Raw genomic sequence first — 27,923 nt, 5'->3', positions numbered from 1 at the left:
CCAAGGATACTTAGACAATCTTTCTCCTTTTGTCACCAGTAAAGAGAAATGCCCATACCAGAGATCACTTTCACTCCATGCCTTAAAAAAAAAAAAAAAACCAAAAAAAGCAACTTACCTTGTTTTCTCTCACTCTGTGTTGCTCACGGGTAGATACATTCTCGAAATGCTTACCAAATTTGCATCCTCTGTTGCACTCACCTCCTCTGGCTGTGAAGTTTCCCATTTTCCACAACTCTCCAGTGTTCCGTAACATCCAGTTTTCTCAGCACCCTCTGTCTCCAAAATATCTTCTCCCCCACAAATATTTCTTAATTTCACTTTGGATTGCTTTTCAGGCTTTTATACTTTGCTCTTCCTCACTGATTTCCTATATTCCCTGGACCAACTTTTCTTCTCAACTAGTTTAATTCCTTTAAAAATACAAAAAAAGTTAAAAATCCCTATCCATCTCCTTGCTTTTCTCCTCTCTCCTCATGTTGTTCTTCCGTCACCCATTAGCTACCACTTGGGTTCCATGTAATTCCCATTTATTTTGCCTCACAAATCTCTTTCTCTCCAACTCAAACTCTTAGTTTTCCTATGTCCCTCTATTTCTTTAATTTATATCCTTTCTCCAAGTCTTTTTAGCATGCCTGCACTGTAAGACTCAGGGTGCAAAGTCTCGCACTTTGGTGCCCTCACCCATCTGATTTATAATCCTTCTTGGCATTCCCCAATTCCTCCTGATGGAGCCTCTTGGCACCTGCATCCTTGGCAACAACAGCCATTAAGCAAAGCTGCTCTGTTCCACATTCTTTTTTCTTCCTTCACTTCCTCTTCTCCATTGCCATCTAAAGCATATGGAGGATGGTTATGGTCTGTTGCCTTTGTGACTGAACTACCTTGCATCCCAAACAACTACTCCCAGGAAGTAACAGAGGAATTTTCCAATTCACATTCCTCTAGATAATCTATACAACGTTTTCTCTGTTCTAAATCCAATCGACATTAAGGTAAATCTGGCATTGTTGCAAAGAACGCGTGCTCAGACCTATCAGTGAAACAGAACTATTTCACCAGCACTAATGATTCAAGCATAGAGAGTATGAAGTCTCACAGAGAGACAGTTTTGTGTATGTATGTGTAGTTACAATGCGGATATAAATACCAGGTGATAAATCAATGGTTGAACAAAGAGAAAACACGGGACTACTTAAAACAACCAAATCTTTTAATTAGAAAGCAACAAACATGCAAACAGCAGGTATAGAAATTTATTTGAACCAACGTTTTTACTATAATGAAAGTTACTTGAAAACATTGATCCAAGCTCCCACATTTGCAGGTTAAGGAAAATATTGCACTTTGCATCTTCTAGCACCCCTCATACATGGCAAAACATTTTAAAAACATTTTTGCTTATTTTACTTGCACACTCTCCCAAAGTCATGCACACAGTCATTCAAAAACAAAAGGTTAGGTTATCCAAAAGCAATACCTTAGAATTGCACTAAAGCTCTGTAAGGAAAAATATAATTAATGTCTTATACAAATTCCATAACGTCTAGGTGCTTGCACACAACTGCCAGTTACTCTTCATCTTCATTTTCGTTCTCCTGACCAGATCCTTCTGATCTGTCACCTTCCAATCGGTCTGTAAGGCACAGAGAAGATTTAGTAAAAAGATCTTCTGAAGTTTTGGGGTATTGGCAATTTTTGCAATTTAGTAGCCCTCTGGGCTAGTACACAATGCACAGTGGCTATGGGTTATACAGTAACAGAACCATGAAAGAATCTGAAACTGGACTGACAGCAGAGATCAGGTAGGTATATTATAACAAGAAAGAACAGTGACAGCAAAAGCTCTAAAGGACTTCCAGGCATAGAAGTGAATTTTGTGTACAAAAGGAGAAACCTTGTAGGTGCTGACTGGCTGTCAGCACAGGAAAGATGAATGCAAACATGATATTAAAAAGAGACAGTGAATCCAAGAAATTGAGAAGAATTTTCTGAGGAGCTAAAACTAGAATAGCTGTGATTAGAAAATCTGTATACTCCAGAAAAAATGGGAACTGCTATTTGTCACCATATACATGAGAAAAAAAAAAAAAAGAAAAAAAAATGGTACTTTTTGATGTAAACATTTAGAGAAAGGCAAATACAAAAATGTGTGTGGGAACATGACTGGCTCAAGATGTATCACTCAAACATGCACTGTTAGGTTAAGAAAAAGTTCACTCAGCAGGAACACAGAAAACATAATAAATGAAGAAAAACACCCGCTAATGTATTCATTGACAGCAGAGGTGAGGCACGCCACTGGGCTGGATACAGTGGCTTTGCTCTTCCTTTCCTGTCCATCTGCTCCTAACAGATCAGTGGGAGCTGAAAGAGGAGCAGCGGCTGCTGCCAGGCAGAGCTTCGCTCCTGCCCCACTGTACAAACCCACTATTCTGCTCAGCAAGTGCCGGACTCCCCACATTCAATACTTAACACCATCGTCACCCTCATCTACTAGGTTTCTATGCCTTGTGTCATACCAGCCTCCCAAAACTTCCCCTCTCTGCTTCCTACCCAGCACCATGCCTCTGTTGCCCTACTTCTTCAGTTTCAACCCACTGCAGTCAGCTTAAGCACTAACGTCCAGGAACATGAGTTTCCAGTGACCCATGCAACCCCTCCTATCATCAATTTCAGACTCTAGTGGACGAGGAATGCTAGTACCTGCAGCAAAAGGTTTGCTCATTACACAGTCCTGCATCTTCACACCCTCCTTCATTTCCAGGCAATCCCAAGTCCACAATGAGTGTCAGTTTCGTATGTTTCATTCCAGTCACCCCAACACTTTTTCCATCACAGCCCTCATCTCCTAGAGATCTTCTCTTACTGAATATTTTTCAGCATAGAATTAGTACTACATTACTAATAAACACATTACTAACAAACTATTACAGGGTGGATAGTATGGGAACATCTAAAATATATTGTGCATTTTTCTTGTTCTTTGTTTTGAGATAAAACAATCAATCAAACAAACAAAAAGAACAACCAGCTGCAAAATGCTGCAAGTCTCACAGTACAGAAGCTATTCCTAAGTACTTTTCTTAAGAGACTCATGAAGAACCACTGAAACTTCTTACAAACCCCAATGTAGCCACATACAGCTGAAGATCTTGATGGTTCCCCAGTCCATCTGCTATTTCATAGATCAACATGGTGGTCAAGTTCTAAAGAAGTCTCTCACCTGCTCTTATATGATTCAAAGATGCCAACATTCGTAACATAAAAGAAGCTGGAACAGTAATAGTGTTTCTGGTTTCTTCCAGCATTAATTCATTACGTGTTATAACCTGGCAGCAGGGAAGAAAAAAACAGCGTAAAAATGAATACAAAGTTGTAGTGCATCAGTATTAGTTTGACAATACAAAGTTTCTAGTTTCTATGTATTTACAGAACCCAAAATTACAGTATTTGTATGTGGTAAAAAAAGTAAACTATCTGCAGGCAGAGTTCACTGTCCAGTTGTCTAACTAGAGAATATTCTAGTAAGATTATAATTCTGTTGTCTGTGTCCATGGTAGATACTAAGACAGGCAGCTGAGAAATACTTCTGTAAATTAGACCTTGCAAGAAATAAGGACAACTGATGAGAGAAAGTGCTGTTCCAGATGGCAACTGGTGCAGGCAGCAAAGACATAGCACTCGCACTGGCCAAGAATGTGGGAAGGAAAAGAGATGAGGTTATCCTAAACTCCTACCTTCATGCTGCTTGAAACTTTTGGAGAAAATCCAAGGAACACAAGCAATTATTCTATCCCAGTTCAGGAACATTCTTCAGCTCCGTAATTCTTTCTGAACATGTCTACAGCTTACCTCTAAATTACTTGAAATAGCCATTTCTTACTGCTTTAGTTTCAAGGAAGAGAAGTCCACTAACAAATACCTTTAAGCTCTTTTGCCTCCTTCCTTCCTCAAGGTAGTTCCTTGCTAACCCTCTTGCTTTGCCATTAAATTCTAATCCCACACCTTCACTTGTCCCTCAAACCATGTTTTTTTGGTTATCACAAAGCATAAAAATTTCTTTAGGTGGAGACACTTTCGGACCTTAACACTCAAAGACCATATGCTGTAAGGCAGGTAAATAAAGCATTTCTTTTTTTCTTGAGACTCATTCTCAAGCCTGTTCATCTTCTGAGGAAAATGTTCTTGCAGATGTCTGTAGTATGCTGTTCCCAGCCAAAACAAAGCTCCTCTTTTCTGTTATTTTCATCTATTTATCGATCACTTTGCAAAACTGATCACACCCAAAAAGAAGCAAAGTGAGAAGATAGCACCCTGACTTTTTTCCTCTTTCACCTTCTATTTCTCAAGTGCATCATCAGTAACACCTTTTTGACAGCCTGTTCATCTTTTCAGCTCCTTCTGAGGCTTTTTCTGTGTCCAGAGATTTGTTCCCATTGTTGCCACTTTTTCCTACTCCCTAAGGTCATATCCTCCATTTTATTTTAAATGTGGTACTATATCTATACTAAACACACCCCAAATGTAATTCTTCGTCCTCTCTTGCCTTTCCATGGCTATGAAGAAGTCAGGTAAGCTATTTTGGATACTTATAGTAGCCAAAATGAATGTGGTAAAAACCCTGTTTCTATCAGGTTCTCTTGTTTTCTACATAGATATTTCAATGCTAGGATCAAATTAAACAAACAAACAAATCAAAACCCATGTAAAATCACAAACTATACTTTTGTCAAATTTACTGCGTCATACATTTTTCATTGAAAAAGCTACTAAAATTCAAAATTACTAAAAAACAAGTGACAAAATTCTCAATATGATAATTACTTTTAGCACACACTTATGTTAGTTTGTTTAAAGACAACGAGTACCTTGATTTCTACCTCCTGCCAGTTTTTCTTCCTAATGCAAGCATTCATACCTTTTCAAGCTTTTCTCCGTACATAATTTATTACTGTATTTTCATACGTATAATTTCTAGGAGTTAATGAAATGCAAAGTGCCTCTGTGTGCTGCCAATTATAGGAAAGTTAGCTGTCATAAAGGACAGCTTTTTATTTGTAGCTTATTTGTTTAATATTAAATAACTGTTAATTTAATATCAATTATTTGCAATGAAGACTTTTGTAGAACTGGAAGATGCAACATTACTGTGGAAAAGGAGGGAAGGTTCTTACCTCATCTGCAAGTTTTCTGTTAAAAATCCTGGATTCTTCCAATGGTGACCAAATTTTTATATCATAGTCAATACCAGAAGAGGCCAGAACTAGAAATAAGTAACATTAACAATTCTAAATTAAATATGTTACGTCTTTACCAGTATTTTATGCACTTAAGTGGAGTTGAAGAAAAATAACTTCACTTGCTGTACTATTAGAAACATTTAATTGCAAAAGTCAGTTCTATACTGAACACACAACTACATAATTCTCCCTATGGGACCTGAGAAAGAAGACATATGCAAACTTCAAGAGACCCTTAAACAAAAAAATAAACCACCATAAGATAGGAGCAGAAAGTAAGAACAAACTCAGCTACTAATATATTTTTGATGGTGATCTGATAATTATATGCATTAGTAACAAAGCCTTAGGACTTCTGAATCCAGTTACAAAAACAGAAGAAAATTTCAAATATATTTTTATATTTGACAATTTTGATGTCCTTCATGTAAATTTCTTTGACATTCAAATATACAAAATCAATGGACACTCATAAACAATTCTAAAAAAGGCAAAACAAAATTCCATTTTCTAGAGCATTGCACAAAACCACAATAGAGATAAGACTTCCATAGAAACATCTCAGTAACTTGAAAACTGTACAAGTTTAACAATCTTATCCTCTTCTAGCATTATTATAACTTCATTTGTTTACAGCTGACTGTTATTCTAGAACCATGCAGGCTATGAATAAAAAAGAAACAACATGAATGCTTTCTTTGACTGTCCGAAACTGTGGCATCATTCATATATTCCATCCACATGTCAGATGACATCTGATTCCTTCTACTACTTCTGTTCATCTTTTCTATAAATATTTCTCCTGAAATACAAACTGATAAAATTTCTATGAATTTTATTTCTTTTAATCTCACAAAGACAGCAAGTCTGAGACACAGTTTGCTCAATTTTCAAACAGAGCAAGTAGAGTCCAGATTCAAGTATCAATTCCCACAGTGTTGCTGGCATCTCAGTGACCCCGTATTTCCCTCACTGTGTCATGGAAAACATTTAATGTACTGGAGGGAGCAAGAAATTGATATTCTTTTAACTGCATCTTAACTTTCTATAAATACTATGTCAGTAACATTTTCATTCCAAGAAGTTATTGAGTAAGGAGGCTTTTAAGGGTTGAAAAGTCATTAGTAAAAGACCAAACCATAAGCAGTATTATCTAATTTATATTGGAAGAAGAAAAAAGAGTTTGATGAAAATCTACCATTACAATGCTATATTGATCTACACAGAACTGAGGATTGAGTTTTGGGTCTTTTACTATAGATAACCTGAACACAGCCTGTGAAAAATGATTATCTTACTTGGGTCAAATGGATGAGGCTGAAGACAGTTCACCACATGATTATCAGCTTCCAGCAGCATGAGATGTTCGGCAGTATGTCGATCCCATATAAAAATATGGCCACAATCTGAACCACTCATGACAAAGTTAGATCCCCAAAAGTTGGCTTCTTTTATCTGCAGTAAAAACAGAAATAAAACTTACTTTATAACACCAGTGTTGGGAAACACTGGAGAGTATACTCCCATTTCTACAATAACATTGCATCTGAATTAAGAGCTCTGCAAATGGAGAAAGACCACTTAAAGAAATCTGAAAGAACCATTTAAAGAAAAACAATCAAAAAAAGAAAATTCAGAAGGTTATAGATCTTCAGTGCAAATTGGCTGCTAACAGAAAAATGGAGAGAAGCTGGGACAGACGCAGTAATTTGGAAATAAGAGAAATTATAGTGTACCTGAAGTCCTACAGATAATGACAGCAGATACGTTACTTTCCAGAGTGATGAGATGGGTACTGTAGACAGGGGTACATGAAACACTTTTTGGGAAGACTTCAGTAAACTAAAGTGAGTGACAGGTTAATAACTAGTGGGGATTTTCCATTTACAGAATAAGAGGAGACAGAAGCTAATGAAAACTCGGGGCTGGGAATTAACTGACAGATAAAAAGGGGTCATGGAATCAAATATTTTAGTTTATTTTTCTCTATAATCTATCAGATAAGAACTAAGACTTCCTGGTTCAAGTCCAAAATTAAAGTTAGAAGCCTTGGAAGAGGAAGGCATTCAAGTTGCAGTGAGTCCTAAGCTATTACAACAGTACTTAAGTAGATGAAAGTAGAAGCATGCCTCCCTGCAAGTGCAACTAGTGTATACTTTTTTTAAATTGATTTTTTAAATTGATTTATTATTGTTTTTGTTTGTTTTGACACAGTGATGACACATTCCACTATATATGGTTGCTCCTATCTTAGTTTTGTTAGGATATCCAAGCACCTTTGTGAAATGTCTGAAGTGATATGGCTAACATTTGACATTATCTGTAGTTTTCTCATGCTTCCAGTGAAGAATACTTGTAATAAGGGCCAAATTGATTTTATTACATATATATATTTATTTTAAAAAATTTTAAACATAGACGATGCTTTACTAACTTTACAGGTGGCATGTTCTCTGAGGACCTACAATTCATACTGAATTGTAGCCTAAAAGACTGTGACTTGTTTAATTTCTATGCCAAAAAAAAGAAACTTAGCCTAATTCTCAGGAAACAACAATTATGTTGTTAAATGTACAGTAATCCTCCTATTCCACGGCCTCTCTTGCCTTCACATCTGTAACCCAAATGACGTCAAACTACTAGTCTGAGCAAACAAGAATGGGTTACTTCCTTCACTAAATGTTATAATCACCTTCAAAAGTCATTTCTGTATTTACTCAAAGTTAAACAGTAAAGTAACCACTGCTCAACTATTTGAAGTAAGAAAACATTAGGCAGCAGTATCTTTCTCACTCTCTATCTTGTACATCATCCACAGGGTCGGAGGTTAGATGGGATGGCAGAGGGAGGAAGAGTCAAATAATGGTGGCAGAGGAAGAACAGTCAAAGCTTGGTCACAAACAAGGTATCAGATGAAAGCTTCAAAATAATCCAATGTGTGGGTGAGAGAAAAGTGTTGGGAAGTAAAAACGTAAACCTATACAAAATATTACACTTTAAAAAGTTATTAAGTACCTCTTATTATTTTTTTCAAATTGACACATGCTAAGCAGAAGAGGTGCCTACATAAACAGAAGTATCCTATACAGCAAAGTTCACACAGATGATTTGCAATGTTTGAAGTTTAGCATAAAATAATTTCATAATTTTTGGTATTTAAGAATGTCTCATATGTAAGGGACAGAAACTTGACTTTGAGAGAGGGCAAAAGAACATCTACACAGTATTCTACTATGGAATTATTTTCCAACTAGCACATCACAATAAAGCTCTCAAGAGGGTAGTACCTGCATCCTTTCTTTTTGCATAGTCTTCTCAGAAAATGCACAGGCAAAAAGGACAGACACATAGTCTTGCTCTGCACTTTGCCCCAACTATCTTACTTTAAGAATTGCCATGATAAAAAAAACCACACATTAGTAAGCTGAACCATTACCACTGTTAAAAATATGTACTGCATTTCCAGCATAAGTATGTCCAGTTTCAAATTTCAGGCTTGGGATCTTGCTAGACCTTTGTCTACAGAATATGTACCAGTGATACAGTCAGTGCAATCAAGTCATCTTTAAGACTAAAAATAAGCCAGACAAATAGCATTCCTGGATTCTGTAGTGCAAGACACATTTCCAATAATTTTCTCTTATAGTTCTATTTTTATTTTTCAATTAGAAGTGCATCCTAAGTATGTCCAAAAATAAATAATATTTTAATTCTCAATTGTGCCATCTTTCTGCTCTCTTTATATTCCCTTAGGCAACTGTTCATTTTACATTTCTAACATTTACAGAATTTAATTTTAGTGTCACATAAAATCAACAGATTTCAGATTCACATTTAAAATATTTTGTGTTTTCAAATTTATATACACATTTTTACTGCATGCATACATAACCTTTCTGCTTATTTAATAGAGCACTTGTATGTAACTAATAAAAGAGTTTCTTTAAAGCTAACATTTTTAAATGGGAACTTGGGGTGAGTGGATTGAGAGGAAGAATGGCAAATATATGAAAGAAGATACAACCAGGACAGGAGGGAAAAATAGAAAGGAAGAGACAACAGAAAAGGAGAACTGAAGGCACAAGGTAGAAGACAAATTTTGAAGAGAAAGGATCTCTTCAAGAGAAAGAGTCTGGGCTCACAAGAACATTCTTTTTTTTCCAAGAGGTAAAAACAAAGAAGAAATCCCCCTCCTCATCATTGCACACCCTACCACCATTGTACTTCAAGGTCTGTTTCATGGAAGAATGGTAATATCCACTCTCCTGGTGACATTACTCAAGGGGATATGTAGCAGGGATGTGTGTGCTGGACATAAGAAGTTCCAGGCCTGCAAATGGGGCAAGCAAACATCAACATAACGCTACTATTTTTATTTTTTTTTTCAAAAATCACAGAATTACAGAATTGTCTAGGTTGGAAGAGACCTCAAGATCATCGAGTCCAAGCTCTGACCTAATGCTAACAGTCCTCCACTAAACCATATCACTAAGCTCTACATCTAAACATCTTTTAAAGACCTCCAGGGATGGTGACTCCACCACTTCCCTGGGCAGCCCATTCCAATGCCTCACAACCCTCTTAGTAAAGAAGTTCTTCTTAATATCCAACCTAAAACACCCCTGGCGCAACTTAAGCCCATTCCCCCTCGTCCATGTCTCCAGGCACATGGGAGAACAGACCAATCCGCACCTCACTACAGCCTCCTTTAATGTACCTGTAGAGAGCAATAAGGTCACCCCTGAGCTTCCTTTTTTCTAGGCTGAACAAACCCAGATCCCTCAGCCACTCCTCGTAAGACTTGTTCTCCAGACCCCTCACCAGCTTCATCGCCCTTCTCTGGACCCGCTCAAGCACCTCGATGTTCTTCTCGTAGCGAGGGGCCCAAAACTGAACACAGCACTCGAGGTGCGGCCTCACCAGAGCCGAGTACAGGGGGACAATCACTTCCCTAGACCTGCTGGTCACACTATTCCTTAAACAAGCCACGATGCTGTTGGCCTTCTTGGCCACCTGAGCACACTGCTGGCTCATACTCAGCCGACTATCAACCATCACTCCCAGGTCCTTCTCTGCCTGGCAGCTCTCCAACCACTCATCTCCCAGCCTGTAGCTCTGCTTGGGGTTATTGCGCCCCAGGTGCAGGACACGGCACTCGGCCTTGTTGAACTTCATGCAGTTGGCCTCAGCCCATCGGTGCAGCCTATCCAGATCCTCCTGCAGAGCCTTCCTGCCCTCAAGCAGATTGACACACGCACCTAGCTTGGTGTCATCTGCAAACTTACTGAGGGCGCACTCAATGCCCTCGTCCAGATCATTGATTAAGATATTAAAGAAGACTGGCCCCAGTACCAAGCCCTGGGGGACGCCACTAGTGACCGGCCTCCAACTGGATTTGACTCCATTCACAACAACTCTTTGGGCCTGGCTATCCAGCCAGTTTCTAACCCAGCAAAGCGTACACCAGCCCAAGCCACGAGCAGACAGTTTCTTGAAGAGAATGCTGTGGGAAACGGAGTCAAAAGCCTTGCTGAAGTTAAGGTAGACCACATCCACAGCCTTTCCCTCATCCACCAAGTGTGTCACTTTGTCATAGAAGGAGATCTGGTTCGTCAAGCAGGACCTGCCTTCCATAAACCCATGCTGACTGGGCCTGATCGCCTGCTTGCCCTGCAAGTGCCGTGTGATGACTCTCAAGAGAATCTGCTCCATGAGCTTCCCTGGTACTGAGGTCAAACTGACAGGCCTATAGTTTCCCAGGTCTGCCCTCCGGCCCTTCTTGTAGATGGGTGCCACGTTTGCTAGCCGCCAGTCAGCTGGGACCTCCCCTGATAGCCAGGACTGTTGATAAATGATGGTAAGCGGCTTGTCCAGCTCCTCCGCCAGTTCTCTTAGTATCCTTGGGTGGATCCCATCTGGCCCCATCAACTTGTGTACATCCAAGTGCCGTAGTAGGTCGCCAAACGTTTCCTCATGGATAGCGAGGGCCACATTATGCTCCCTATCCCCTTCCACCAGTATCCAGAGAGCAACTGGTTTTGCCGCTAAAGACTGCGGCAAAGAAGGCATTAAGCACCTCTGCCTTTTCCTCATCTTTTGTAACTAAGAACCCCCCCCTGCATCCAGTAAAGGCTGGAGATTCTCCGTTTTGCATTAATGTATTTGTAAAAACATTTTTTGTTGTCTTTGATGGCAGTTGCCAGATCGAGCTCCAGATGAGCTTTGGCCTTTCTGATTTTGTCCCTGCACAGCCTCGCTACATCCTTATAGTCCTCCCACGTGGCCCACCCTCTTTTCCAAAGATTGTAAACCCTCTTTTTTCTCCTAAGCTCAAGCCACAATTCTCTGTTCAGCCAGGGCGGTCTTCTTCCCTGCCGGCTCATCTTTGGGCATGTGGGGACAAACCACTCCTGCGCCATTAAGATTTCCCTCTTGAAGAGCGCCCAGCCTTCCTGGACTCCTCTTGTGAAGAGAAGGTCTAGCGGGGCACCTCCCCTGGTAGGCTCACTAACCAGCTGCATCAGGAAGCTATCTTCCACACTCTCCAGAAACCTCCTAGACTGCTTTCTCTGGGCTGTTGTGCTTCCATGATACATCTGGGAAGTTGAAGTCCCCCACGAGAACAAGCACTGACAATTTCACAACTTTTGTCAACTGCCTGTAGAACTCCTCCTCAGTCTCCTCATCCTGGTTTGGTGGTCTATAACAGACCCACAACAGGATGCTTGCCTTGTTGGCCTTCCCGCTGATCCTAACCCATAAGGACTCAACCTTATCATTCCCAGCCTCAAGTTCCATGACATCAAAACTCTCTCTGATATAGAGAGCCACACCACCACCCCTTCCGTGCTGCCTGTCCCTTCTGAAGAGCCTATAGCCGACATTGCAGCACTCCAGTCATGAGTGGTCCCACCACGTTTCCATGACGGCAACCAAGTCGTAGCCTGCCTGCTGCATGATGGCTTCCAGCTCCTCCTGTTTGTTACCCATGCTGTGTGCATTAGTGTAGATGCACTTCAGCTGGGCCATTGCCTTCTGTCCCAGCCTTTCCATTGTTCCCCCTGGCACAGCTCTAACAAGCTTTGTTTCAGCCCCGTCCCCCTTCTTACCTAGTTTAAAGCCCTCTCAATGAGCCCCGCCAGCTACTGGCCTGGGATCTGTTTTCCCCTTAGAGATAGGGACCTGTCTGCAGCCATCAGGCTGCGTGCCGAGTAAAGTGCCCCATGGTCAAAAAAGCACAAAATTTCTGTGTTGGCACCAGCCTCTGAGCCATGCGTTTATCAGGTGGGCTTTCCGTGTCCTCTCTGTGTCCCTCCCTGCCACTGTAGGGATGGATGAAAACACCACCTGTACTCCCGCTCCATCCACTAATCGTCCCAGTCCCCTAAAGTCCTGTTTGATGGTCTTCAGGCTTCTCTCTTCAATGTCATCACTGCCAGCCTGGACTACTAAGAGGATAATAGTCAGAGGGGCAAACCAGGTTGGGAAGCTTTCTGGCAATGTTTCTGACCCTGGCCCCAGGGAGGCAGCAGACTTCCCTACGGGTAGGGTCAGGCCGACAAATAGGTCCCTCTGTTCCCCTGAGAAGGGAGTCGCCCACAACAATCACCCTTCTTTCTGTCTTGGTGGAGGCAGTCCTGAGGCGTGGAGTCGACTTCCTCACCCAAGGCATCCTCCTGGATAGACTTTCTACCTCTTCCTCAGCTACCTGTCTCTCAAGCTCCAGGGCCTCAAACCTGTTGTATAAGGGCACCTGGGAACGTGGGGCCGGTAGGGAGGGCATTGGCTGTGATGTTGAGCAGGGACCGGTCTCCATTCCTCCTCAACTCCTAGGTCCCCTATTAAAGCTAAGTGTTTAATGCTATGACTTTTAAACTAATGTTTGTTTGTTTTGAGTATTTACTATTAATTTGTGAAATCAGTGCAAAATCTTGTCATTAATCAATTTTATTCTAAGTGCTTATGCATATTGAAACATGCTTTTACTGAATCATTTTCCCAAGTGTAATTAAAACCATTCATATAAACTCTAGAAAACTGGTTTTGGAGAAAGAGGAACTACTCTCAGATCAGCTGCAAAATCATACACCCGCTACTTCTACAGAACACCACCTAGTATTGAGAACTTGACATCTTCAAAGTACTGTAAAAGACAAAAAGAAATATGAAGGAAAAGTTTTTCCATGCACTACTGCTTTACAAACAGTAACTATATTTTTCTTAAAATATAGCATTTTATATGAAAAAGACAGGGTACCTAGTACAGATATTAAAAAATGGTAACTAACATTATCTGACTTTTTAAAATTTAAATATGTCAAAGCTCTTCAGAATTACTACTGAAGTATATTTGAAACTCTTTAAATAGAAAGTAATGATTAAATAAGAATTTGAAGAGCTTGGAAGGAAAAGTGAGGATTCAATAATAATTTTTAAGGTAGTCACATTTTATACCACTTAAGCTGACAGACAAAATTAAAAAGAAGTTAAGAGAAACATCCAAGATTTAAAAGGAAGTTAAGGAGATAGTCAAACTACCAAAAACTTACATGCCTAACATGGTGATAAATAAGTCAGGCTAAATTTAATTTTCATTTAGAGCAAATTACATGGCTTCCAATTGAATATACAAGTAGAAGTGCTGACAATGTCTGTTTTGTCAGGCATACTAATTCACGCCATACAAAATCTACAAAAAATCACCAAAAAAATCTACAGTTCCAAAAGCAAACAAAGAGTTTGTACCATTGTCCGGGAGTTCCGATGACCTTTATAAACCATCTTTATTAAAGGACGTCTAATATTCAATGTCTCCAGTTCTTCCATTTCTTTTCTTTCTTTCCTTCTTCTGAAGAGCTCCTGAATGCGGGCAACAGCAGATCGTCTACAAATAGCACACAAAGAGAACACTACTGAAAGGCCACCTCCAAATGCTGAAATGAGCTTTCAGAACAGGGCTATCAAATAACAGGCACTCAAACACACTCTTCATAAGTTTGGTACAAACATCAACATTATCCCAAATGTAAAATTACAGACTTTAAATTTTTCCATCCTGTCTTAGAGCAAGAATAAGCATGCAAGACAGTGGACTGTCAAGTGATGCAACATTTTATTGCCTCTCTGAAGTACAGACTTCAGATGCTGGCAAAATTAATGTGCTGTTTTATTCTTCAGTACTAGGGATATACTCCAAACATAATAAGGTACAAAAATTCTGAAGTGATAAACCTATGCCAAAACAATTTTTTTCAATTTAAAAAAGTTGAAGGATCTAGTGTGTCTTCTAGTGTTTTGTTGTTGTTGTTTTTTCCAAATTTAATGAAATGCATTTCTCTTTGCTATTTCCTTATGACAAGGTTCAAGGTTTAGACAGCTTTAAAAAGTTCCCGCTACAGACAGAAATGACTTGAAATCATTTATAGTAGAAACTATCTGTATATTAGCACTGGCCCTACAGCAGAAGACTTCCTAGAATAATAGAAAAAAATAGCTAAATATTATATTCTGTTTTGTGACTGTTTAGTTCCAGGAAACTACTTTTTGATTAATCTGTGAAAAGACTCTTGGTGCTGTGTTTTTTATGTTAAGCTCTAAGTTTTCAGATTCTCAAAATTCCAGTTATAAACAAACTGCCACGATGCACCACCTGTATCCAGCTCTTTTTCTTCTTTTGTTCTGTGTCAGGGTTCCTATTAGGTTTGAGGTCTTGAACACAGACCAAGGGGAACGTCATTCCCAGAAGAAGCAGGTACTCATTTTAGCAGAAAGCAAGTGATCAAGCTATAACAGGAATTTATAGAATCCCAAAAACTAATCCGAGCCAGAATTGAATATATTTGTAACCTCAGTACACTGCTATGAGAACGCTAGTAACCTGAAGTAGTCCTTAAGCAATACAGTAGTATTTTAATTGCTGATTCTGGAGACTCTTGCAACATGAGAGTCTTCCTTCCCAGACAAAAAAAAACAACCAACCAAAAAAAAAAAAAACAAAACACCACTAGTTCTATCTCTTAATTCCCTCTACCAGTGATCTGTACAGATTTTTGTTTCATTGTCATAGGAGAAATTTGGACAAAAAGATAAAACAAGTGTTGTCCTACAAGCTAAACAAAGATGGAAAATGAATGCAAGCAATGAGTTATTAATACAGAATATATAGATATATTTATAAAAAACTGTCATACTAAGACAGGTCTTCTAATACAGCTGAACTTTTAAAATGTATTTTAATACTATTTCTTTACAGAAATTAGAAGAGATTTGTAAATGCTAGCCAATAAATCCACTTAACAGTGGGCTAATACATTTCCTGAAAATTTGTCTAGCAAACAATCCCAGAAAAAGGACTACTTTTATTAACATTGTGAAACTTTTCTATACCCACTCCCCCGGCAATTTCATATCTAGGCAATTTTCTGGTTCCTCCTTCCTATACTACGCTAAATAAATACACTGAGTTTGTTATTTAGTTCTTACAATATGTGAAGTCTCAACTGTAATTTTCAACAGGTTTAAGAACAGAGATCTTCAAAGTCCTTATACACTGAAGAGGAAAGAAAATAAAAAAAAACTCATGTTCTACATCTATTATGCTTTAAAGATCATCAAATTATCTTCCTTACTGGTTTACTTCCATGTGAAGGAAAATGATGGGTGGCATGTATATGATAGACTACATATATAAAATACTTGCAAAAATTTTAATTAATTATTCATACGCATTTGGTTTTGTTTGAAAAAAAAAAAAAGATATTGTTTCTGTGAGAAAGTAAAAGCAATAATCATTTAATAATTATTCTGTTACCAACCACATAAATGAGCATGGCTTTGGAAACAGCACACAGCTATTTAGCACAGTGAGACCCTTTTGGTTTCAAGGCAATGCCTGCTAGCCTTACAGCTACTGCTTACTAGTATTCCCATTTGGATTTTGGGATGGTGTGTATTTATCCACATTAATTATCAAAAACACGTGTAGTGGAAACGTTGAGAAGTTAAACATCATTAGGTCTGACAAAGCAGTGAACTTGTCTAGCTCTTTTAGAAGGGTTACTTGCTAGATAGCAGCTAAAAAGGTCTTGGGATTAGAAGATGTTTTTAGAAGTAACTAACTAGTATTCCTGAGTAGTTTCTTATATAATTTTTGGTTACAGCATCTCTATAAAAGTTAATGTCTCCGTCTAAATTTGTCTAATGCACACATTACAAAAAAAAAAGTCAAGGATATTCAGCACTCAGAATCATGCATTTTTAAATAAAAGCAGAAGCACAAAAGCAACTTTTGAAAAGAACACTGTCTTTCAACTAGATTCAGTTCTTAGTTAAAAAAGATATATATATATATCATTTTGGCTCTTATTTGTGAATGGCATGAATGGGATGATATTTAGTTCTCTTTTAAAGTCAATGACTACCTTCCACAGTGAGAATGTAGCCAAGCACATGTGACTATAACTGTGATACTATTATCAGGCATTCTAGTAAAGCACTGCTAAAAGCAGCAGCCTGGCAGAAGCAAGTCTTCTGCAGTAAAGATCTGTGAGCCTAATCTAATGTTATTTCACAACTAAGAACCTCTTTTTTTTTTGTTTTGTTTGAGAAGGTTTTGCTTCTCCATAACTACAGATTTTCTGTACGCTTTTAAGAAATGTGAAGAAAAAAAAAAAAGCTGGCATTTGTTTTAATGGCTTTTTAATTTACACTTATATTTGTGATAAGCAATTCCTGTCCATGACAACTTGAACTGAGGCAGTAGCCTAAGCATTTGAATCATCGGTAGATACAGAAGCATGCTGTGCAATTCCTTCCTCTTCCAAAGTTTGGCCAAAGCTAAGCCTGACGGCGAGCTACTGTTTCCTCTGTTTCCTACTGTTTCCAAACTCCACACTCGTTGTAGTAAATTTAATTATCTGAATATCAGATAATTAAATTTATGCACATTGTGTTGGCATTCCTCAGGCAACTCCATCAACTGATGAAACTAAACATTATTTATTCATATTCAGGCATCAAATAATGAAGATGCCTGAGAAATGTAGGATATTGATTAATATTATTGGTATTAATTTCACAGAACAGAAAATGTTATATGCCTTGTAATGTCAAAGAAACTGAACTTTGGTTTAGTTATGCTCTCATACTCTGGGTAGTTCTCTGACTTTAGAATAATTCAGTACTACTGTTCCCTCTGAAGACATAAAGCCAAATAATGTTTTGCTAAATTTTGTGCTACCTCGTTTCCTATCTTACGATAAAGTTGGCGTGTACAGTCTTGATGAAATTGAGCCCAAGACAATATACAGTACTTTCATCATCTCAGTACCTTGAGGTAAGATAGAAAATATTTTTTCTAAAAATAAGGACATAGGCATGGACTAGAGCACAACTTTGTCCCTTACAATCAGCCAGATTGAAGACTTTGAAATCAGTTGTTATAAACATTAATAATGAAAAGAGCATTTAAATTAAACCCTACATGAGTGGAATAGGCATTCAAAAGTGAAACCATTGTATTCTTTCAATTAAATAGCCAGAAAAATGGAAAAAGATTTAAACATACAAGCTAAGTCAAAAAACTTTGTCACATAGGACGTTTTCTGTGTGTTCACAAATTGTAACATCTAATAAAGAATCACTTTTAAAGCAGTTTGTTTATTATAGTACAATATTTTTTCTAGACAGAAAAACACAAGATTTCTCTTAAAAATATATTTTTTGAGAGCTGCAGACCTCAGTTCCCCATGTATGTTACTCAACAATTTCTGGCTAACTAGCCCTGCTTGTTTTAAAACAACTATGCTTATCTATTAGTTAGAGGAGTGACAGTCAAAATTAATGATACGTTTTTCAGAAGAGGGAAAACTGAACATCACAATTATCTATCAGCTGAATCTGTATACAATCTATAGCAATTCAGCTACAAACTGACCCAGTGGAGGCCTGATGCAGTGGCTGAGACAAAATTAATCTGGCACCCTTGATAACCCTCTTCTTCCAAACACCATTATTCCAAACTAATTGCCTCTTAAGCTGCAGCAGCTAGTTAGTTGTAGGGCTCATGTGTAGTCGCTTCCTTTTTGCACCCCTCTTGTCTCAGCTCTGATTACTCAGCTAAAACAATATTGATTCATCCAATACTAAGGGTATGTGTCTTCTAAAGTTTCTAAATTAACTTACACACAGAGCCAAACATCATCTCTTCCTGCTAAGTACCAGGAACCCTGCTCCCTTCTCTTCTGCTCTTTGAAGTTAGTCTTTTTTCCTTGTTGCCATCTTCTCATTTCAACTATTTTTCCTATCCAAAACAACTGCAGGGGACCCAGGACATATTACCATTAACTTAAAAGCTGCTTCTCTAATGCCTTATGGTCATTTCTTCATTGACTGCAGAGAGTAATCCACCTGACAGCTATCATGTTCCTGCCCAAGAAATTCCAAGCGTGTGTTGTAACACAGCGACTTTTTACACAGGCAGACAGTGATAGGACAAGGGGGAATGGTTTTAAACAAAAAGATGGGAGATTTAGGTTAGATGCTAGGAGGAAATTCTACAATTCCAGCTAAGTTTGGAATGCAAAACAATGAAGTGTGTCTGTGGTATTTTCCTCAAAGCATTTAAAATGCAGGATTCAGGTTAAGTTTTCTATAACACCACATCCTAAGCCTTTTCCTTTCTGGCCACAAAAAAGCAATATGTTGGTTTTCATCATTAGAATTATTTTTACCCATTTCTTTTCCCGTTTCCCTTATCTATAGCCTTTGACATTAAATCACTGTAGATTGTTTCTCCCTCTTATCTCACACAGCCAAACACAGTTGCCCAAATTACTTTATACGTTCTTACAACTAATTCACTCAAGTATTTCAGTGAGGAATATGAGATCAAGTGACTATTTCACTTAACTTCATTAGCAGAAATATTCTGTAAGATTTAAAGCTTCTTTTGCTAAACATGTATTATCAAATATAACTTTGATAATTACATCTTGTTCAAGCAAAAGAAAAAAAAATATGAATGGTCTTTGAGATGTTTATTCTGATATCTTTTCCAGAACTGGATGTTCTGCACTGTGAGACAGAGCAGATCAGCAGTGGCACATGCAAATATGACACGTTCCTCAGCTGCTGAATAATAATAATAAAAAAAGGTATTTGCTTTTCACAAACTACACATTTTTCAAACTCCATTAATTTCTGTGACACACAATAAAAAGGTTAATACATTGTTAAATGTTTATATTGCCATTTCTTATCAATTTCCATGCAATACATGCAGCTAAATATAACTCAAGCAATATGTTCTGTAATTCATAGCATTTAAAGTATAGTAATTCTTAAAATGCCAGTTAGACATGAAAAACATGAACCTGATAAATCCATTATACAGAAATAAAAAAGGAGAGGGGAGGAAGAAAATAATGAATTACCTCATTATTCTATCACCTATCGCTGTTCCTCTGATATTATATCTAGTAAAGGGAACAACAACTGAAGTCATTCAAAATTGCTGGATATCATGTTTTTAAAGGTTAGCATCTATTACAAAATGAGTTCTACTTCTTCCGAGATTTGTTCTCCTTGATGTGTTAGTATATGAGACTATTTTGATATCAGCAAAAATAGTATACAGATTACATATTAGTACACAAAGTTGATTTTATAAAATGCAGTAATTCTTCACAGATTATAGCAGAAACAGAAGCAGCTGCAAAATCATTTCCATTTTACATTTGCATTTGTTTTAAATTTTAACCTACTAGTTTAAAATTTTCCAGGCTTAGCCTCTGCTCATATATCAGCTTCTGTCAAAGTCCAGATAAAATTAAGTCAGTCATTTAAGTAGGAAAACAGCCCTGAAACAGTTATTTCGACTAATGGGAAAAATCAGTTCGGTCAGTTAAAAGCTGCACTCTTTCTACATGAAGCACGCGTATCTTGCTTAGATTGCCTCCCAGCCCTGCTTCACACAGGTTACAATGTACAGTGTTAAGGTAAACCATGTTATCTATCTGTTCCAACTAAATTTACTGAACTTACAAGATTTAAAGAAGATATTCTATGAGCACACTTCAAGACTGAAAAACCTGCTTATCTTCTCATGTTTGTAAGAGAAGGGATCATTCCCTGTGGTTTCCCTAAAACCCCCAAGAGGTTATTTTCTCTATTGAGTATCTAGCTAAATGCTCTGCAGTGCAAAATGGGCTTTTTTAAAAAAATAAAAAAAATAAAAAAATGTTGAAATATACTCTGGGCAGTTCCTTCTACAATTATGTTAAAAAGAACATGTATTGACTACCCCATTATCAATATAAAAATGTAAGTAACTATTTAGCTTCTTTCTGTCACTGGTCTTCATAATCCCTATAGCGATGCTCAGGGGTTGCAGAAATGCTACAGAAAAAAGAGAGATGGCACATTCCCAATTATTTCTTTCAAAGAAAAACTATTCCTAGATGATTTGTAGTCAACATTCAGTTGACTTACTCAATTTGTCAACCCACAAATGACTGTGATATTTCTACTTACTTTGCTGCTAGGCTCTTTTAGGGCCCTTTCCGAATTATTAATGTAGGGCTGCTAGGCCCTCCAGGCCCCTTTCCAATCATTAGTGTAGGTGTTGAACATTCTTTCCTGACAGTTCAGTTTCAGGTTAGTTAGAGAGAAACTATCTACACTCATTATGTTTTGAGAATTTTAAGCATCTACAATAAGAGTTTATGTCCCTTGTATCAATACTTAGATCATATAAGTGAAATATAAAGACCCAGTTCTTGGTTTGAACACATTAAAATTCTGATTTCTGCCTAAACATAATTAAAATAATGGAGGTTCTGTAAACAAAGTGGACAAAAATATCTATTCACAAATTTGAAATCTACATGTATCTTACTAAAAACTGCACAAACCCAGCAAAGTTGCAGCAGCAATTTCATCTATTTAAGTGCAAGTACTTACAAAACAGATATCAAAGGGGGGTTTTGGCCATTTCTTTTCCTTAAGAAGTTTAAGATCATGATTTCAGAGACTCAGAAGTATATCCTCCCTTTCTCAGTGGAAGAAGTTGCACTTTACAGTAAAAAGTTGACTCTAAGACAGTTTTCTTTATTTTCAATTCCCCAACCATCGACTTTCTCCTTTACATAAGCAATATGTATTTAATAGGTATTAGGAAAAAAAAAAAAAAGCCCTAAGATTTGCTGCAGATAAGAAAAATACTAATGTTATATACTGGAAAAGACTTATTAGTTGAACAACTTTTAGCATTGTTTCAGAAGGCTACAGCCCATTATTTTGTCCTATAGATTTTTTTTTGCCACTTTATAAAATAGGCTCATAAAAAAGTAGATTATTGCACTCTAATTTTATAACCTTCTCTGGAAAGAAATAAAAGCCACAAACAACTCCTCCTACATGTTCTAGACAGATGAAATCTACTATATTACTTCTGTATTAATGCAATTAATTATCTCTGAGATGACACATGGGAAACTCAATTATTAAGTAAACCTGGGAAAATGAGATTTAGTAAACTAAGTGTTAGGTAACAATTTACTAAGTGAGAAAAGAGAAAATGTAAGCCTAGAAGAAACATTCTGGTAGAGTTAAGCACCAGTCTTACAGGCAATTTTATTTAATATATTGCTAATGATCTTTGAGCAAAATGTAGGAATGTACTCATGCTGTGCATTGAGGACACAAAGTTTGTTAATTTTATGAATATAGAGGGGACTGTAGGACCTTGAGAAAAAGAGCTGGGAAGAAATTCAGTAGTATAAAATTGATGGTTATGTACTTCCATGCTTCCTTCTGGTAAAAGATGGGAACACATTAGCTGGAAATGAGGAAGTAGGAAAGAGTTCAGTAATTTGACTGATGTTATGTCTCAGCAAAAGCCACCACTATGAGACAGCCATAGGTGAGAGAGGGGAAGGATGTAACTACAGCCCATTGATGCTTCTGAGAATTTTCTCTAGACAATGAGCAATCATGTTAATATTCCTAGCAAAGTCCAAACAGCACAGTGTTGGACTGTCTGGTCTCCAGCTTCAAGAAAGTATAACTAGGAAGAGCAAAGGTAGGAACCAGTAGAATGGTGGAAGAACACTACAAGTTTTTACTGCTAAGAGTACAGAGAATCTCAGCACACTATTAAAATAAAAGCTGATAATGAAGAAGGTGAACAGCATTGAAATGATAACCATTGGGCATGGAAAAAATATTATTTCGATCAAAGTACTGTGTTAGCACAAACCAAAATGGCTATAGGAATGTTTAGAAGCAACTTTAGAAGCAAAATGTGTTAAAGTGCTGGGGGGATTTTATGTAAATTTGGTCAGTTTCTGAAAAAGATTATAGGCTGTAACATCTGTCTTAATAGCAGAGAGGACTTCCAGTTCCTTTCACTCCTTTTCGTGAGAGATACAAATACTAAGATGGCTTATAGCAAGCCTTTAAGACCACCACTGCCTACTTTTTCTGTCTGGAAGTCTGAATTCATTTGGGCACACACTCACTTTTCTTCAGTAGATCAGTGGGCATTTAGAAATGCCTGAGACCAGAAGAATAGGAGGAAAAAAAAGTAAACATATATCTGAGTCATTTGAAATTAAACTTCACTGCTTGCACAAAGACGATGACAAAATGAGGTGGTCAGGCATTAAACCTGAGTAATGAAAGCATGGAAGCAATCCTAAACCAGTATTAACTAAACAGAAGCTTTTTTCAGATTTTATTTGGGGGAAGAATAAGGAAGGAGGGGGCAGCATAAAGAATTTTAACTGCATTATTAATATAGTTGAATGATTTTTCCTATATGAAAATTTTAAACTGCTACAGGAAGAAATCTTACTACATGCAAAGGAAGAGAAAAACAGTGCCAGACAAAAGTGCAACTTCATTTAAGATTTCCACGCTCGTGGGAAGATAGTGGGCGAGGCTATATGATACCAGGAACTGTCATTCTTATTACATTACTCCAGAAATTACTACATAATAGAGATAACAAAGTGCATGAAGAGTAGCTAAGAATCCTACTTGAAAGCAGAACTGGGTTAAAATTGCAGAGCTTTTCACAGCTTGCTCTTTGACCACTTCAGCCACACAATGAACATTGGCTTTGCAGTAGGAACTATTTCAGCCATTAGCTATATACCTGCAATTAAAGTCTACTTACTACTGCATGGACAATTAATGGATTCAGACAGAACCTGGACAAGACAACTTTTTCATAAAAAATATCATTTAGTGAGCAGAATTATTTATGCTGTGTAATAAGAAACTACCAGCCTTTTTGTCACTACTAACAATGTGGTGGCTTATAATTGTATTTTTTTTTTTAACCACAAATAATTCAAAACTTCTTCTATACTCATTTATTACATTTCTTCTGTTTGCCTAATGAATACATATTGTAATGCTTCCAGTAACGAATTTACATTGCTAGCATAAGAAATTAATAGCAAGAGAACTTTGAAGAGGACAGGAGTAAAGCTAAGGCACCTGACAATGGGTTACATAAACATCTGAAATATGTGAAAGATATTTTCTTAACTCCAGCAATAATGAGGTTGCTCAAATAATTACTATAACTTCTTAAAAGTCCAAGAACTGAATTTAGTGAACAAAGGTATTAAAAAGAGCAATACTGAACTGGAGGCTAAGTTTACTGAATGATCAAACAATAATGAATATATGTCCACATTTTACACATATATGAAGTGTACCAAATGCACCTTTTCTTAGTGATGACAATCTTTAGTAAAGTACCTTTTTTTTTTTTTTTTGGACTGCTATACATAGATATTGAATAAATATTGAGTAACTGAGAAACAGGATTACAGAGTTTCTCCGTCAGATAATAAAAAGAAGAATGATTGATCACGTAAGTCTTAATGTATGTACTGCAGAAAAACATTAATGAATAAAAACAGAGAATAGCTCTTGCTTTGTCAAGGACAGAATATTAAAAATACAATTCAAAGAGAAAATTTAGGCCCCTGTGCCCTATATGAAATTTTATGAGCTTTTGATAATTATGACTCAAGTGAGAACAATCAAAAACGAACTGCAAATGTTTATCCTTGGGGTACTCAGTAGGCACAAAATAAGCAAAAGCAGCTATTAGGTCCATGGATGGGAGCTTGCCTGGCTAAGAGGGAAAATAGAGCTATACATATCTTATATATAGGCAAAATAAGACTTAAGTCATTAAGCTTGTCTAGCTGTCCAAAGAACAATTTAATTAAGTAAATAAAGCACTGGCCTCTAGTACTTCTACTAAAAAAAAAAAAAAAAAAAAAAAAAAAAAAAAAAAAAAAAAAGGCAATTTGCCAAGCAGTAACAGAGACAAATACTCCTCTAACCTGTGACCTGGTCCTCCTCGATATCTTGCCCCTGGGATCAGAACAGGATCATCATCACTATCATCTGTTTCTTGAAGAGCTGAGGTCCTGGTAGAGGACTCTTCTGGAGTTGCAAGCCCTGAGGATTCTGGGTGTGACTGAGGTTCATCGTTTGCAGCAAGCAAGTTGGCAGTGGATTCAGTACTTTGCTGACTTGAAACATCTTGTTGTGCACTTTTTTCACAGGAGGTTTCTTCTTCTATATTTCTGGAGCCAGTGTCAACACTGGGGCTATTTTCTTCTGGTTGGATTCCAGGATGCTCAGTAACAGGTTGATCTGATACAGCTAATAGAAAATATTGGTGAAAATAATCCACTGCATCAATTATTATTGCTTATTTTAGAAGGTACTATAAATTGTCATAGGAATTAAATTATACATATTGAGTTTATATTAGAAATTTAGTTTTCCATTCCCTACTTCTTCATATAACAATACTGAAAAGAGTACAGACACATACTTGCTTCTGTTGTCTCTATAGTTTCATCTGTAGTTTTCAGTTCTTCATTACTTGTGTCTTCCTTGCGAGATTCATCAGGAACTCCTGAATAACAACTTAATATTAATCACATGATTTCACATATATAAGCATCTACAGTGTAAAATAATCTACATGGGACTAGCAGTCCTAGATCAAACCAATCAAAGCAATCAAAACAATCAGAACGATACCCTCCAAATTCTACATCTCACTTTACTGAATTTTTGGATACTAATCACATAAAAATCAGTATATAAAAAACTATCTAGTTGCTCAGGTCAATACATTAACAAAGAAAAAAGTGTATCTTGTTCCTTAATAAACTTATATCCTACAGATGAAAATTTAGCTGCAAAAATAGCACTAATAGTCTTGAAACAAAAAGATCACTTACTGAAAGCTATTATTCCTGAACACAGAAATTAAGTTATCCCTCCATTAAAAGAGATTAAAAAACAACAACCCACAACTCACTAGAACCAGTAATTTGACTTGACTGCCCTTTTAGCAATGAATTGCTGCAAGACATCATCACATAACAAAATACAGTGAAAGCTTGAAAGAAATGTAACAAAATACTTAGCACTCATCATGATTGTAAACAGAAGTGCTACTATTTTTCAATTAAAATTAGGGCCAAAATGCCCTTAAGAAAAAAGAATGAGGGTTTTAGAACTAAGAACCAGAAAAGCTATTTTGGTTATGTTTATTTGCATCTATCTCAGGTTGGTACCTTTTTCTTTCCAAAAAGAAAGGAAAACCAAACCAAACCACGTTCTGTTATGGCTATATTCTGCCTTCACATGCATGTGTATGAGACTCCCATTGTGTTCAGTGGTAGTCATGATCATATGAGAGCAGAATTTTTACCTTACCATTACAGAAGTAATGATGTATCTTACTTGTTTCTTCATCTTCAGGTCCTGACTCTTCTGAGGCTTTTGTTTTTACAGCATCTTCTTGGCCTTCAGTTTTGCAATGACTTCCACTCCCTCTAGAGCTTGAATTTGTGCTGCTCCTGGCAATGTAACACGTAAAGAACAAACAAATAAACAACACAAATCCCCCCCAAAATTAGAAATAATGTAAATTGATAAGAAAATCAATGCAAGAGCATAGCCTTCATCATCTTTCTCACTGCAGTCTCACTGTCAAATAACAACCTTCACAGAAATTCCAAAATTTTCTTTTATTATGTCCATTGTCACTCATTCCAGAGTCTTCCTCTGCATCACAGGTTTGTTTTTTAAAGAACAAAGGATAAAGTATTTCCTTATTGCTTATCATATTTCTCTGTGAGAACTCAACAGGATTTGCTCTCTTTCATTATTTACACAGTTTCATACACATAAATGATCAGAGAAGAGACCTTATTGGAAGTATTACAAGCTGTCAACTGAGCACTAATTACATACATGCTCTTATCACATCTAATTCAAAAACTACTTTAGATAACATTTTCTATTTTATTCACTGTTCACTATTGTTTCTCTACCTTTTGAGCCACAGACTTTTGATGTTGGCTTTTAGTCCTCAACATTTTGTATTTTTCAAGATTTACTCTATGCTGGTATATTAGATTTACTACCCATTCATGTTTAGATTAGATAATTATTGTTGAGCACAAGTTTTTCTTTCAGAGAAAAATTCCTCAGGAAACATAACACAGTTTTTGCAAATATTGTCAAAACTAATGTTTTTGAACTCCCTAAAAAAGACCTTATTTTAGAAAATGAAAAGCCTTCTTCCTGATCTCTCTTATTCTTTCTCTGTCCTCATCTTCATTTTGGCATCTAAAAGTGAGACAATTCACTAGACAAAAGCAGATATAAAGATGAGTTATAAGAGTTATAAGCACGATTCTTGAGAACGTTGACAAGTATTTTCTTACCTGTGTACATTAGTACTAAACTATTCTACAAGTTACATTGTTAGAACCAGCATGAATCATGCTTTGCCTAGATTCTTGAGAATCTAACCTAGGGTTCAATGTTTTTATTCTTTACATTAAATATGAGAGTTTTTACTCATCTTGATAAGCCATAGTCAATTTACTGTTGTACTGGATTTGGAGTACGTGGAAAATTTTTCTTAGCCCTTGCATTACTTCTTCCAAATCAGTAATTTTCAGCATTGTTTTTGGACAGACAGGAAGGGACTATTTGCATAATCAGTTTTGTTTTTTTTTCTAAACCATGCCTCATATGATATAAACACTTTTATGAATGTAACCACACTATCTTAAAAGTGATTAAGATATATTTATTTTTTATGCTTAGAAATCTACTTTTCAGTGAATTTACACTCATTTATTACTCTGCTTTATTTTTTACTTCAGTGGTACTTTTCACACCAGCAGAGGTGTAGAGGATGTTTTGTAGAGAACAAAACAACACCCTGTGCTTTCTTTACACTAATTAAGACTTACTATCTGCTTCCATAGCAAGTTTTCTGCTTGTCCATGTGGAAGGCCCTCTATTTCATTCTCACAGCACTCCCAAATTCCAGATCATGTTTCTGTTACTTGTCCTCAACTGCATGATTTTTATTTATTTTTTACACAGGATTTCACCCTACCTCTACTATTTCATTCTACATGCGTTTTTATTTAGCCTCTGGACTGACAGTGCCTTGCAGTTTTGTCACACTAGGAAATGCTTCTTCCTGTTAACACAACCCACTGTAAAAGCTCCATTAAGCTCACTCTTAGGTGCAGTTTCTTTATCAGTTTACTTACCCCACCTTGTAACAGAAGTTCAACACAGCAAAACAGCAAATACATTCTTGAAAGT

The 27,923-nt window shown here is 37.0% G+C and overlaps 1 protein-coding gene across 7 annotated transcripts in view; it reads right to left on the bottom strand.

Moving 5' to 3' along the window:
• Positions 1-1,192: 1,192 nt before the first annotated feature.
• DCAF6 (DDB1 and CUL4 associated factor 6) overlaps positions 1,193-27,923 on the bottom strand; it is an 81,534-nt gene continuing 54,803 nt past the window's right edge. For 4 of the 7 annotated variants that reach the window (XM_068692430.1, XM_068692458.1, XM_068692464.1 and 1 more), the window contains 9 exons: positions 26,007-26,149; positions 25,111-25,194; positions 24,611-24,935; positions 19,676-19,717; positions 13,989-14,127; positions 6,542-6,698; positions 5,178-5,266; positions 3,227-3,332; positions 1,193-1,636 (listed from right to left, as the gene is read on the bottom strand). In XM_068692430.1, coding sequence (XP_068548531.1) covers positions 1,572-1,636; positions 3,227-3,332; positions 5,178-5,266; positions 6,542-6,698; positions 13,989-14,127; positions 19,676-19,717; positions 24,611-24,935; positions 25,111-25,194; positions 26,007-26,149 — 1,150 coding nt within the window. In that variant the 3' untranslated portion in view covers positions 1,193-1,571. The remainder of the gene's footprint in view (positions 1,637-3,226; positions 3,333-5,177; positions 5,267-6,541; positions 6,699-13,988; positions 14,128-19,675; positions 19,718-24,610; positions 24,936-25,110; positions 25,195-26,006; positions 26,150-27,923) is intronic. The other 3 variants (XM_068692448.1, XM_068692483.1, XM_068692439.1) reach the window with 2 other exon arrangements.

This window comes from Anas acuta, chromosome 1 (assembly GCF_963932015.1).
Source record: "Anas acuta chromosome 1, bAnaAcu1.1, whole genome shotgun sequence".
Lineage (NCBI taxonomy): Eukaryota > Metazoa > Chordata > Aves > Anseriformes > Anatidae > Anas > Anas acuta.
This window is presented reverse-complemented; position numbering and strand designations above follow the sequence as displayed.